The 14,611-nt window shown below is 35.4% G+C and overlaps 1 protein-coding gene across 1 annotated transcript in view; it reads left to right on the top strand.

Moving 5' to 3' along the window:
• The first annotated feature begins 1,756 nt into the window (after positions 1 to 1,756).
• The window catches only part of GCH1 (GTP cyclohydrolase 1), a 69,514-nt gene continuing 56,659 nt past the window's right edge, over positions 1,757 to 14,611 (top strand). The window contains exon 1 of the mRNA XM_051978095.1: positions 1,757 to 2,356. Within this exon, the coding sequence (XP_051834055.1) occupies positions 1,936 to 2,356 (421 nt within the window). The 5' untranslated portion in view covers positions 1,757 to 1,935. The remainder of the gene's footprint in view (positions 2,357 to 14,611) is intronic.

Below are 14,611 nucleotides of genomic sequence, written 5' to 3' on the forward strand. Positions count from 1 at the left end.
CTTCTTCTCTACAACTCAGAGCTTTTAATTGTTATCTAGACTGCCCTGAAAGATCAAGTAACTTGTAGAGGATAACATAGCCATTATATTTCAGAGGCAGGACTGGAACACAAGTCTTCCTGGATGTTAGAACACAGGTCTTCCTGGATGTGAGACCAACTATCATCCCATATGTAGAGAAAATAGATATAAACATATATACAGTACTAGAGAGAGAGCTAATTGTATAAATCATGTGACCACAAATGCTGTCTTAGAAGTATGACATCATTGGTGGGGCAGGGGAAGGTTTTAGATTTAAGGGGTTAAAAAACTCATTTTCAAAAATATTCTTTTACTGTACTCTGAAAAATGTTTACAAAAAGTTTGAGGAATGCGTGCTATTTTTAAGCTGTATTGAGGAAACCTCTACATAAATTCCACTCTTTTAAAGTATGTTGCTTTTTTTCTATTTTATTAATTAAATGCAAAGATATCCCTGTTGAATTTTTTTGCATTCTGCCTGAATCCAGGTAGATTCAGGGAGCAGCTCTAATTTATAAAGGTTATGAACTAACCACTGTTATCTTTCTTTCTATTGTGAGAAATATTGATGTAGATTTAAATACTTCATTGTTCATATCACTTGGTATGAGGAACTAAAATATCTTAAGTGAAAAAATGAATTAATATCCACTTCATTGGCTTCCAGAGAGCCAGAGAAAGTGGTTGTACTTTAAATGAATGTTTAGTAGATTATTATGCACACCATATAAAATAAATTATTGGTGATTGTGATGTTTCATCGTTAGTTATTACAATATTATGGATGGGATAAAATAGGCCTGGATTTTACTGATACCTATGTGAGGCTACATAATACAATAAGAATGAATTAATACAGCATAAATGAATAAGATTATAAAGTAGAACTCTGAAGAAAATATAAGAGTTTATTAATTTGATGCAAATTTTTTAAAAAGACCTATACTGAAAGTGAAGAAAACTGATAATGTAATCAAAGTACTGATTAATTTGGACAAAATTTATTTGATCAATAATCTCTCACAGTTTTGCACTAACCCTCTCTGAAATTTCTAGAAACCAGAACACACTTTCTGTTTGTTTGAAATCAAAGCACTATTGAGAAATATTTTTCTTGCGGGGCAGCCCAGTTGTTGAAGGCCAAGGAATAAGTGCTTAAAGAAAATCTTGACAGCACTCTGCCTGATGGCTAATAAATGTGCTTTACCCTTTTAGGTGCTTGATTGATGGATAACATAAAGCTTCAATTTGTAGTGTATTTACAGTTGGTCGGTCATATTGCTAATTCTAACAGAATCCACTGCCTGGAGAAAAAGTCGCCCCGGTGGCGTCAGCGATGCGAGGCAGTGTTACAATTCTTAACTATTCTTCCCCCACCCTCAATTAATCTTGACAGAAATAGGGGAAAGGCCAAACTAAGAGACTGCCTGTTTCCTGCTCTCTGATGGTGGCTCGCTGACTGTTTTCTGATTTGATTTACCTCATCCTTGAATCCTCTTATAAGAAGTCAACCCAGTTCTTCCTAGTGGTTCCTGCCAAAGCCAACAAACAAACGCATTGGCCACTGGCACGTAGTCTTTAACCAAACACCCATCGAGGGGAAGCCCCTTTCGTTTTGTGTCTCACCCCACGCCCAGCTGTCCGCTTAGAGGAGTGGGTGGAGGCCAGGCTGGAAGCCGATGACGCACGGGCAAGCTCTGGCTAATGGGAACCATGCCCTTCTTGGACTGTATAAAGGAGGAGGTGGACGCAGCAAGCTGGCTGTGACAGAGAAGGAACACTTCTTGGACACGCACGGGCGCGCACACAAACACAGGCGCGCACTCGGGGCAAATATTCAAACCCTAGAAATCGTAAAGGTGCCGAAAATCCTCCAGACAAGTTCGGTGGCTACAGTCCCAGTAACTAGCTATGGAAGGAGTCCCAACTTCCCCTAGAACTGAACGCCCGCCGCTACGGGCTTCAGTTCCTTTTCTGCCTTCCAGGCAGATGGATAAGGCCAATACTGCTCGCACAGCAGTGGAGAAGAAGCGGGGTGCCCAATGCAATGGGTATTCTGCGAAGGAACAATCCCGGCCAGAGCCGAAAGAACTAGAGAAAAAGCCCCGGGGCCAGGAGGAAAAGACTGCCCAGCAGGTGGACTACTGGAAGACGGAGCGGACTCGCAGCGTGGAAGATAACGAGCTGAACCTGCCCAGTCTGGCGGGCGCTTACTCCACCATTCTGCGCTCTCTGGGTGAGGACCCGGAACGGCAGGGACTGCTCAAGACCCCCTGGAGGGCGGCAACAGCCATGCAGTTCTTCACTAAAGGTTACCAGGAGACCATTGCAGGTCAGTGCGATTCTGCTAGGCTGTCTTAGTCGTACGCCTGGGAGAATTCATAGACAAATATCTTTCAGTTGGGGAACTGCAAAGTTTACTGAAATACTCTCCTCCTACATAGACACACCTGCTTTTGCCGAACCAAAGCTGGCGCAATGAATCATACTTCTCTAGGTTCTCGATTGTCTGCGGTGCTAGTTAAGTACTAAGGAACAGGAGGAAACTCCTGGGAGGGGCTATCTAAAGTGAGTCCTGTATTTTGATGGATCAAAAGAAGCGTAGAGCAGTGGGAAAAAAACTGAATTTAGAATCAGAAGATTTCGAATCTGTTTTCCCAGTATTATGACCTTGGCTACTTAAGCAGGCCACTTTAACCTCCTTGAACTTTAATTTCGTTCTCTGTAATTTGGGGGGACTGTGTCATCTACGATGCTTTCCAACACCATAATTCTCTTATTTTAAATAGTATGCCTTTGTCCTGAGCTCAGAGTACTTCCAGGGAAATCTTTGGCTAAGCAATGAACTTTGAGATGCATGGGTCCACACTTTATTCAGTTCTCAAACTTGGCCCCTGGCCTGTTGCCCTCCTTTGCTTTCTTTAGAATCTCTTAGGTGTTAATAGCACTTATTGAAAGGGCCACTCGATTCAGTTTCCATATTGGATGAGGAAACTGTGGCTTACCACTAAGAGCTATAAGCTATCTTGGCAACTAGGGAGCAGGTAACTTTGCTGGAACCTAAATAGATCCACGGGTTTGAATCTACACACTTATAAATGAAGATCAGACCTATTGGAACCCAGAAATCAGCCAAAAATCAAATCTCTAAGGGTTCTTAACTTTTCAGCCATCCTTCTCTCACCCCTTTTCTTTTACCTCAACACAGAAACCTTGGATTTTATGTAGGAATTTGGGCTGGTGATGTTAGGATGTATGAATATACACAGACCTAAGAGGTCTTTTGAAATCACAGCAAATAATTTGTTGACTCTTCCTAGTAGAAGGTCAGTTGCTCAATAACTTTATTATTTATTCTAACTAGAGATTTAAAGAGACAATTAGAAGCTTTTCTTAGAATTAGAAGTAAATAATGTTTAAAAAGCGTTGCTTGTTACTTCTTACTGTCTCCTGTGCACATTATAGGAGAGCAATCATAATTGGCAGAAAAAAAAAAAAAAGGAGACATGTATGAAGAGAAAACTGTTGGAGCAGTTCAGGGCTGCTGATTTTTGCATAGGAGGCCCTTGAAAAAGTCTCTAAGACTTAGTGTGTCTAACAGGTCTTATCTATTTGTCTTCTTTTCTCTCAAATGGGTTGTTGTTTGTCTGGGTACCTTCTCTGGCTCATTTGTTCTTTCTTAACTTTCTTAACTCTGAAGCAATATTAATAGAGTTCATCCAGAAGAGACTTTAAGAAATTGCAACATTTGGTTGACATATAACTTCTCCACACTCAAAAGGAAATGGTAAACCCAAAAGGAAAATACTACTTCCTAAAGATATTGCTATTTTTGGTTCTATTTCAAGTGTAACTTTATTGCCCTACTTTAGTGCCTGGTATCTGTAGTGTTCTGACTAACTTTCTGGAAGGCCTTTGGACCAGCCTTGGTCTCAGCAGAATAATTACCACGAGAATAATCAGGGATAAAGTCCATTTATTGTCTCCTTCAGTCTCCCAGTCTGCGCCAGCAGTCTCAGTCCATCTCTGCTCCTATCCAGTCAGCCAGACAATCAGCAGTCTGCACATCTCAATGTAATGTCCTGCTTTCTAGAGCCCCTAAGTGGGGTGACAAAACATATTGTTGATTTCTAGAGTCCCCATACAGGGGTGGATTAAAATATAGTGTACAGACTAGCTCACTAGAGGATCTCTGGACCAGCCTTAGTCCTTGGTCTTAGTGGAGAAGTGATGAAGGCAGGAGAGCCACCATGAGGCTGGTCAAGTCTTCTCTCCTATGGTTGAGTTTGTCCCCAGTTTGTGTAATCTATTACAATTAAATCAATTCATCATACTGAGTATAAGCCAATCATTATATCACTAGGAAACTATTATTTGTCGTAAGATTAAATTAATCATGCTGAACTAGAAAACTATTAGTCATATGATTATATATATAATATTTCACCATACTAAACTAGCTAACCATTGTCTTATCAGTTCCACTGAGTTAACACCTTGATGTAAGAATCCTTGCCTCAAATATATTTCTCCAGAGTTCTGGCCCTTTACAGGTATCATCTTCAACTTCTCCCCCAAGAAAACTGAGAGCTGCAAAATGCAGAGATTGAAGGAAGAATAGTTTGTGACAATTGTGGATCAATGTGGTGTCTATTCACAGGGAATATTTCAATTATTTAAATTGGAAAGAGGGGGAGGTATCCCATAGTAAATTGAGAGCTACCCTCAGAATCAGGAATACCTGAATTCTAGTCTCTGACATGTGCTTGCTTGTGTTATCTTTGGCAAATCATTTAACTTTATAATATCACTAAAGATAATTCTCAAAACTATAAATTGCCCAAGAGTTATTTATTTCCATTAGTAGAGAGAATTTCCTTACCTGCAAATTCCATACACTAATTAAATGGGATATGTATGTATGGCTTCAGTTCTATCTCTTAATGAAGTAGTTTTCTTTTAAGACCTTGTGGCTAGTCTTTTCTGTTTCAGTTTTTCAGAGGGAAGAAAAAAGATCTGACTTAATGGAGAAACTTGATCTAATCAGGAGGAGGAGAATGGAAGAGTGTCACAGAGGAAGGGAGGGAAAAGGACAGGTGTACACTTGGAGCTAAAAAACCAGAAACACAGACAAACAAATCTGAGGCTCCTCCTGAAGAAGAGGGAACTGATTTGAGGAAACATCTGTTTGCCCTTTAAGAATTGATATGGTAGAGCTTCTAAAGTTAGCAGGTGAGATCTCATCCATACTAATGAAGGGAAGTAGCAAAGAGTAGAAGTGATTGGTGATTCCCTATTCAAAAGTATTGAGGTAATTGTTGACCTACTAACAACAATGGAGAGACGTTTTAAGTTAGTGGAAATTTATCCTAAACCTAAACGAGAACTTTTCATATTAAAAAGATAGACTAATTCTCACTTCTGCTGATTGATGGGGTCCAAAAAGTATTTATAAAAAAGAACCTCAAAAACACTGTAAAAGATTTATGAAATCTCCAGTAACAAAATGAAGACCATAGGGCATGTGTTATTTTTTCCTTGCTACTGCTTATTAAATTCAAGGGATGCAAAAGAGCAAAAAATAAGAAATGGTATCTGAGAATGGGATTTTGATTTCTGGGATATGGCTTAACATACAGAGATGACAATCTCATGAGTAGGGTGGAGTATTCCTGAGAGCTCTTAAGAATGTATCAGCTGGTAAATTAAAGCCATTCTGAGGGTCTACTTCACATTTATCAAATTTATAAAAACATAAAATTACAGATATGGGAAGGGGGACTGTGGGAAAATAACTACATTATTGTACTATTGGTGGAGTTATGAATTAGCCCAGTCATTCTGGAAGACAGTTTGAAAAAATCACACCAAATTTATTAAATTGTGCATATCCTTTGACCCAGGGAAATCAAAGTGATTGACTTCAGAGTGATCAAAAAAAAGAGGAAAAGGACTCATATTTACAAAAATATTTATAACATTCCTTTTTGTGATGGCAAAGAACTAGAAACTAAGGAGGTGCCCATCAATTGGGGTATGATGAATAAATATGGTATATGAATGTAATAGATATGGAGTTTAATGTAAAGGTATATTATTGTACCATAGAAATAAAAAAAAAGCTTGGGTGAATAATTGATACAGAATGAGTGAGAAGAAAATTACTACAATAACATTATAAGATAAAATTCGTCAATAAATTGATCACATTAATGATCAAGAAAATAAGTGATCATGTTTCAGAAGTTTAATTATGAATCATGCTATCTACCATCTGAAAGAAAAGTGATGGACCTGGGATGCAGCATGAAACATAATTTTGATCATGGCCTATATGTCACAAAGATTTTCTTTTTCTTTTCTTTATTTTATTTTAATTTTGATTTTTTTCAACGAGGCAATTGGGATTAAGTGATTTGCCCAGGATCACATAGTATAAAATGTCTGAGGTCTATTTGAACTCAGGTCCTCCTGACTCCAGGGCCAGTATTTTATCTATTGTATCACCTAGCTGTCTCTTCTCTTATTTTTAATTATAGGCAGGGAAGTGGGAAGAAAAAAACAAACAGATTTTTATTCATTAAAAAAATTAAGATTAAAAAATAAAAAGAATGTATATGTCGAGTGTTTTCTAAGTTTAATCAAAGGGGATCATTGATTTAAAGCTACAAGGGACTCAGAAGTTATATAGTCCAATTAGTCTGAATTTTACAGAAAGGAAACTAAGACTTTAAGTGATTGATTACCCAACTTTACATAGGTATGAAGTGTTAGAAATGTTACAAATCCTTTATCTCCAGAATTCTTTGGAGTAGTAAGTAAAATGGGAAACAGAGAAATTGGCCTATACATATCTTCCATTATCATGGAGAATAGCCGCAATGAAGAAAGAATAGCAGTTGAATGGATTATAACTTTGGTATCAGTGTGTGTACCTTATTCAAAAGAAGCAGGGTAAGTATAAAGGTATGTGTGGGTGTTGTGGATTAGCACTGTGTGCTTGAGAAAAGCAGATTTTAAAGATGCAGAGAAAGATAGATGTGCAAAGGAAGCATGGCTGAAAACATTTGCATAAAGATAATAGAAGGAAAGGCAGCTAGGTGACAGTAAATAGAGCACTAGCCCTGAAGTCAGGAGGACCTGATTTCAAATTTGACCCAGATAGTTAACACTTCCTACCTGTGTGACTCTGAGCAAGTCACTTAACCCCAATTGTCTCAGAAAAAAAAAAAAAGAGAGAGAGAGAGTGGAAGGAGAAATAGCAATTTGGTCAGTGGTATACACCAGTGATCCTCTGGACAGAAAAAGAAAAATTAGATCTTTTCAGTGTCAACTTGGTAGGTAAGTCTTAGAAGGATCTAGAACTCAGTAATTGGCTCTGTTCTGTTTACTATTTAAATTTTTTAAAAATTCAAAACTTAAACTCTAATTGGAATGAAGGAATATTGTTCTACATCTAATTTCTTCCATCTTACTTTCCCATTTTTCTAAGAGATTTCACAACTAGTGAATCCTTACTCCAGCAGCTGGAGTGTTGGGGTTATCAAACACTGTCTGCTTCTGTTTTCTGTACCGAATTTGTTCCACTGAATGGATCTTGCCTTGTGTTTTCATAAGTAACTCAGATAAGGGCATGTTTATGAGATTTGCAGATGACAAATCTAGGAGGGATGGCTTAATGATAATCATATATTTCAAAAGGTAGAGGATTAAGAAAGTAAAAATTCTCTATCAGTTTTGATTATAATTAATAGAAATTTATTTTGAAGATGTAAATAATGGGTACTTTGTGGGGAAGGGATCATTACTTCTTAAAATTTGTGATAGAAAAAAAAAAAGGAAAAGTGAATGTAGTCTGGCATGCCCTCTAGATTTGAGAAAAGCAGATTTTAAAGATTCAGAGAAAGATAGGTAGCATTTCCTGGACTAAAATTCTATCAAGGATATAAGCCCAGAATAGAGAAGTTCTTAAGGATGAAATTCTAAAAGCACAAAGAAAAACAATTAAAATGAATAGGAAAAATGAATTTTGCCTAAAAAGACCAATTGGATGATATGGTCACTCATCAGCCATATTAGTTTATATACATATACATACATATACACACATTATACATATACAAAGAAGAAGAAACATGGTATGTTCTACACAATTTCAGGAGTGGTAAAACTCAGAATGAATTGATGCTATTGATATAAACTAGAAACCAAAAAAGAAAGACAAAAATCAAATAAAGGATAGGTCTGCTACTTGAGATGTATGGAACAATACACACCAAGAGAAGGCAGAGCTAATCAATTTTTATTTTGTTTCTGTTTTCTCTGCCAAAGAGGATGATCTCTGTTTTTAAAATGACAAAACAAAAGTGTGTGAGGAGTGGTTGGTATCCAAGATAAATAAATAAGAATATAGCTAATTTTGTCAATGAATTCAAGCCTCTTGCCCAAATAAATTACATCCTTGAGTTCTAAGAAAATTAGCAAATGGGATTACCAAAACAGTAATATTTGAAAGATTATATGAAACAGGAGTGGTAACTAACAGCAAAAGAAATCCTAATTTTTTTAAATCTTGTAACCCTAAGGAAAAGAGCAGAATCTACAAACCATAGTTTGCTTAGTGAACTTGACCAAAATTTTGCCAATAATGAAAGAGAAAGCGAACATCTAGCAAGCAAAGAGAGCACCAATTACAAAAAGTAAGAAAGACTTCCTTAAGGATAAATCACACTAGACTATTTTTTTTTGGATAGTGGGTTACTAAATTAGTCGATCAGAAGAATATTTTATATATATAATTTACCTAGATTTTAGCAAAATCATGGTAAGTTATCTTAACCTATTTTGTGCTTCTGACATATAGGAGTCGTATGATCCTAGACTTTTCAGTCTACTAGGCAACTTTCTAAGATAACATAGGAATCAGCAATAGTCTGAATTAATTTATTTAAATGTTGACTGATTTGATCTCCTTATTTTTCAAAGGGACTCTCAAAAGCCTTTTCTAGTACCACAATTTTAAAGAATTGATTCCACAGCACTCAGCTTTCCTTACAATACATATGCAAATAATTATGGGCATAGAAGACAGGATAATATGTACCCCATTGCAAATTAAATTGGCATATTTATAATAATAATAGGATTCACATAGCTTTTTAACATTTGCAAAGTGCTTCTTTACATATATTGATTTGATCCTTGCAAAAATCCTGGGAAGTAGGTACTGTTATTACCTTCATTTTATGTGATTGTCTAGGATCACACAACCAGTAAATATCTAATGCAGTATTTAATTTGGTTTTTGTTTTATTCACAGTACCACTTATGCAACTAGACATTGAACATAAATGGATAGTAATCTCAGAAGAAATGCACTAATAGGGGAATTTTACCTGTCTCCCTATAGAAATAGAACCAAACAAAAACTTGAGCTATACTAATTTTTAAAAATAGGATGAAAGAGCCAACTAAAGAGCAGTTATAGTCATAAGATCTATTCAAATGAGAAATTTAAGAAGTATCCTCCACATGCTTCCTACAAGCACCAGTGCGATTGGCATTGTGGAATACAAAGATAAATATAGTCCTTCCCCTAAAAGAGCATAAAAACTAGTAAGAATCCAGAACAATAAACTTAAGTATTCAAATAAGTAGAATAAAGATACAACAAGTGAATTCGAGATAATGATGAATATTGGAGGGGATATGGGAAAACTGATTCACTAATACATTGTTGGTGGAGTTGTAAACTGATCTAACCATTCTGGAGAGCAATTTGGAACTATGCTCAAAGAACTATCAAACTGTGCATACCCTTTGACCCAGCAGTGTTACTACCTGGCTTATATCCCAAAAAAAAGATCTTAAAGGACGGAAAGGGACCCACACGTGCAAAAATGTTTGTGGCAGCCTTTTTTGTAGTGGCAAGTAACTGGAAACTGAGTGGATGCCTGTCAGTTAGAGAATGGCTAAATAAAAATATATGAATGTTATGGAACAGCAAACTATGGCCTAAGGGCCAAATTCAGCCTTTCTGCTATTCTTAGCTCTTGGGCTGTACAAAATCAAATATGAACAGAGTTGCCCCATCCCATAGTACAACCTCTTCTAAGACTGTAAGTTAACAGAAAAACTGCTGACCTGTATTGGTAGAGAGTTTCCTTAGCTGAGAGTTATATTTATCAGTGAAATCATAAATAGCCTATTTTTCTAGAAAAGGAATATATTATTTAGCCATTCTCTAACTGACAGGCATCCACTCAGTTTCCAGTTACTTGCCACTACAAAAAAGGCTGCCACAAACATTTTTGCATGTGTGGGTCCCTTTCCCTCCTTTAAGATCTCTTTTTTGGGATATAAGCCAGGTAGTAACACTGCTGGGTCAAAGGGTATGCACAGTTTGATAGTTCTTTGAGCATAGTTCCAAATTGCTCTCCAGAATGATTAGATCAGTTTACAACTCCACCAACAATGTATCAGTGAATCAGTTTTCCCATATTCCCTCCAATATTCATTATCTCGAATTCACTTGTTGTATCTTTATTCTACTTATTTGAATACTTAAGTTTATTGTTCTGGATTCTTACTAGTTTTTATGCTCTTTTAGGGGAAGGACTATATTTATCTTTGTATTCCACAATGCCAATCGCACTGGTGCTTGTAGGAAGCATGTGGAGGATACTTCTTAAATTTCTCATTTGAATAGATCTTATGACTATAACTGCTCTTTAGTTGGCTCTTTCATCCTATTTTTAAAAATTAGTATAGCTCAAGTTTTTGTTTGGTTCTATTTCTATAGGGAGACAGGTAAAATTCCCCTATTAGTGCATTTCTTCTGAGATTACTATCCATTTATGTTCAATGTCTAGTTGCATAAGTGGCACTGTGAATAAAACAAAAACCAAATTAAATACTGCATTAGATATTTACTGGTTGTGTGATCCTAGACAATCATATAAAATGAAGGTAATAACAGTACCTACTTCCCAGGATTTTTGCAAGGATCAAATCAATATATGTAAAGAAGCACTTTGCAAATGTTAAAAAGCTATGTGAATCCTATTATTATTATAAATATGCCAATTAAATTAATTTGCAATGGAGTACATATTATCCTGTCTTCTATGCCCATAATTATTTGCATATGAATTGTAAGGAAAGCTGAGTGCTGTGGAATCAATTCTTTAAAATTGTGGTACTAGAAAAGGCTTTTGAGAGTCCCTTTGAAAAATAAGGAGATCAAATCAGTCAACATTTAAATAAATTAATTCAGACTATTCATTGGAAGATTACATACTGATTTTGTTGATTGTTCAGTGTCGGACTCTTTGGGATTTTCTTGGCAAATACTAGAGTGATTTGCTGTTTCCTTCTCCAGCTCAAACTGAAGTAAACAAGATTACATGGCTAATGAGGCCAAATTTGAACTCACTAAGATAAGTCTGACTAACTCCAGGCTTGACACTGTATGCACTGCACTGCCCTTCAGACAATTGAAGCTTAAATATTTTGGCCACATAATGATAAGACTGAGACTCATTGGACACAAGATCCTGATGTTGTGAAAGACTGAAGGCAAATGGGGAAGACATGGTAGAAACTAAGATAGATAGTGTCATGGAAGCAATGAATGTCATCTAATTCCCAAAGAAGAACTGATGAAGTTTGAATGCAGATTGAAGCATATTATTTTTCATTTACCTTACAAGGTCCATATGAGGATCAAATACAATAATATCTATAAAGTGCTTTGCAAATCTTAAAGCACTATAAAAGTATTATCTATTATTATTATGATCGATTTCATGATGTCATCATAGTAAAAACAGTAATTTACTTAAAATAGAAAATATTGTGATATCAGGGAGGTAAGTCATCAGCAAGCAAACTTAATACCTGTGGTCCCAAACAAACTGCTTTCCTTCACTTCCAACTCTATAGATATATAAGCTTGTGAGTCTAGCCAAGCTGTGGCTTGATGACCTGGCTCAAGACAAGTCCAGTCTAAGGAAGCTGGAATCATTAGGATAAAACCTTATCTATTATCACAGGAATACATATTATGGATATAAAGCTCCTGTTGTTGGACGTGAGAACTCATTTGAACAATGGGTTTCTCACAAAAAAGTTTTCAAGTGAATAAAATATGCAAGATTAAAAAGGAAACCAATATTTATGTTGAAGTTATTATGTAATTTTCCCCATCCAAATTTCTACCCATCCACTAGTCAAAGGTACATGTGGATGCGTCAAGTAAAGATTTCGTGTACTAAAGTAGTAGAGACTTTTTTATATTTTAATAGGACATCATTTATGATAAAATTTAAGACACCATTGAAGGCCCTTTTTTGTCAGGAATGGTTTGGGAAGCTTCCTTAAATGGCATCATGTGGACAGATGTCTACTCTGCTTTTGTAGAATTTTGGCATTAATTAAAATGACATTTTGCTATAAACTACCGAAGAAACAAACAGAGTAAGTATGAGAAAGTTTATAATGGAGAGGAAAGTATTGCAGGAAAGACTTCATGGATGATATGGTAATGGAAATGCACTTTAGAAGATTTATTTAGAAAGTTTTGAACTATACTAACATTTTTAAGAAGTATCCAAATCCAGTATCCAAAATCCAGTCTTTCTATTTACTTAAAAAAATTTTCATCAAGACACTAGCCTTTCATATGGAACTGTTATATATATTATGTAGACCTATATTACAGATTACATTTTTCATATGTTTTTTACTTTTCCCAGATTCTCTGTTTTCAATGTATTTTATTTGGCTAGAATGTCTTATGTTAATTTCTACTTAAGTGAATTCCAGATCAGGGTCTCCTTCTGACCTTTGTCATTTACTTTTCACAGAGTTTTCAGCATAGATTAATCTAAGAGCCTTCTTATTTTATCTGCCTGTGACAGTAAAGCTAGCAGGAACAATTACATTTATTTTTGAGCCATTGTTTGACTAGGTCATTGTGAGTCATGAGGACCACTTTTGCTTTCCTTTTTGATTAGTGGTGTCAAACTCAAATAGAAATGTGGGCTATTACGAGGATTCCCATGGGCTACATGTTAATTTACATTTAAATGTAGTAGTATATATAATTGTATTTTTAAAAAAATTCTAAATTACATTTTAATTTGATAAGCATACCACTTGAGGGTATTTTAAGATTGCATGCTGTGATCTGGGTGTTTGATTTCTTTGATTGATCTGTGTTCTCTGAGGTGATAATGATGAGGTTTAGCTTTTGGGGTTCCCTTTAGTAGGGAACCAGATGATGAGGTCTAGATTTAGGGAACCAAAATGAGATTAGGGTTTTTGGTGGTCAGGGAGTTAAATGATAAGGTCTAGCAGCAGGTAGGAGCATATACTCCAACTTGTTCAGCTTTCCCCCCCATTGATGGGCATCCCCTTAGTTTCCAATTTTTGCCACCACAAAAAGAGCTACTATAAATATTTTTGTTCATTTATTCTTTTTTCCCTTTTTAATGATTTCTTTGGGATACAGACCTAGTGGTGTCTAGATGGATCAAAGGTTACGTACAGTTTGCTCTTTGGATATGGGAACTCAAAATTAAAAAAAAAAATGAATGTTAAAGATTTTATGTGTAATTGGGAAAATACTGAAAATGAAAAAGTCATTTAAAAGCATACACTATTTTGTATTTGGGATTACTTCACAGTAATTTTTAAAAAATTGCCTCTAAAACATTCTCCAAATGTCAGTACATCTAAGTCAATCATTTTTATAAAGGAATCTCAGTATAGTAGGAAAAGTCAAAGCATTTTCTGAAATCATAGGTATTTATTGTCACATAAAAGATAAAATATAAATTTGTTTCCATCCAAAGTCATTTTACCTTTTAAGACACAGTTGTCAATCAATTACAGCCTTTTTCTTTACCCATCCTACCCATTCTTTTTTAAAATTTTGTTATTTTTTTTAGCTTTTTTAGTGGCAAGCTCAATTCATTGATCTTCTCTTTCTCTATTTTATGCAAGTAAGCATCTATAGATATAAAATTTTCCCTTATTACCACTTTGGCTGCATCCCACAAATCTTGGTATGTTGTCTCATTGTCATTCTCTTGGATGAAATTATTGTGTCTATGATTTGCTGTTTCATCCACTCATTTTCTAGGATGAGATTATTTAATTTCCAATTATTTTTTGGTCTGTTTTCCCCTGGCCTTTTATTGAATGTAATTTTTATTACATCATGATCTGAAAAAAAAATGCATTTACTATTTCTGCTTTTTTGCATTTGATTTTGAGGTCTTTATATATTAATATATGGTCAGTTTTTGTGTAGGTTTCATGAACTGCTGAGAAGAAAGTGTACTCTTTTCTATCTCCATTCAATTTTCTCCAAAGATCTATCATACTTAACTTTTCTAGTATTCTATTTACCTCCTTAACTTCTTTCTTATTTATTTTGTGGTTCTATTTACCTAGTTTTGAGAGAACAAAATTGATATCTTCCACTATTATAATTTTACTATTTCTTCTTGTAGCTCTTGTAACTTCTCATTTAGGAATTTAGATGCTATACCACTTGGTGCATATATGTTTAGTATTGATA

Source organism: Antechinus flavipes, chromosome 2 (genome assembly GCF_016432865.1).
Source record: "Antechinus flavipes isolate AdamAnt ecotype Samford, QLD, Australia chromosome 2, AdamAnt_v2, whole genome shotgun sequence".
In the NCBI taxonomy this organism is placed as follows: Eukaryota; Metazoa; Chordata; class Mammalia; order Dasyuromorphia; family Dasyuridae; genus Antechinus; species Antechinus flavipes.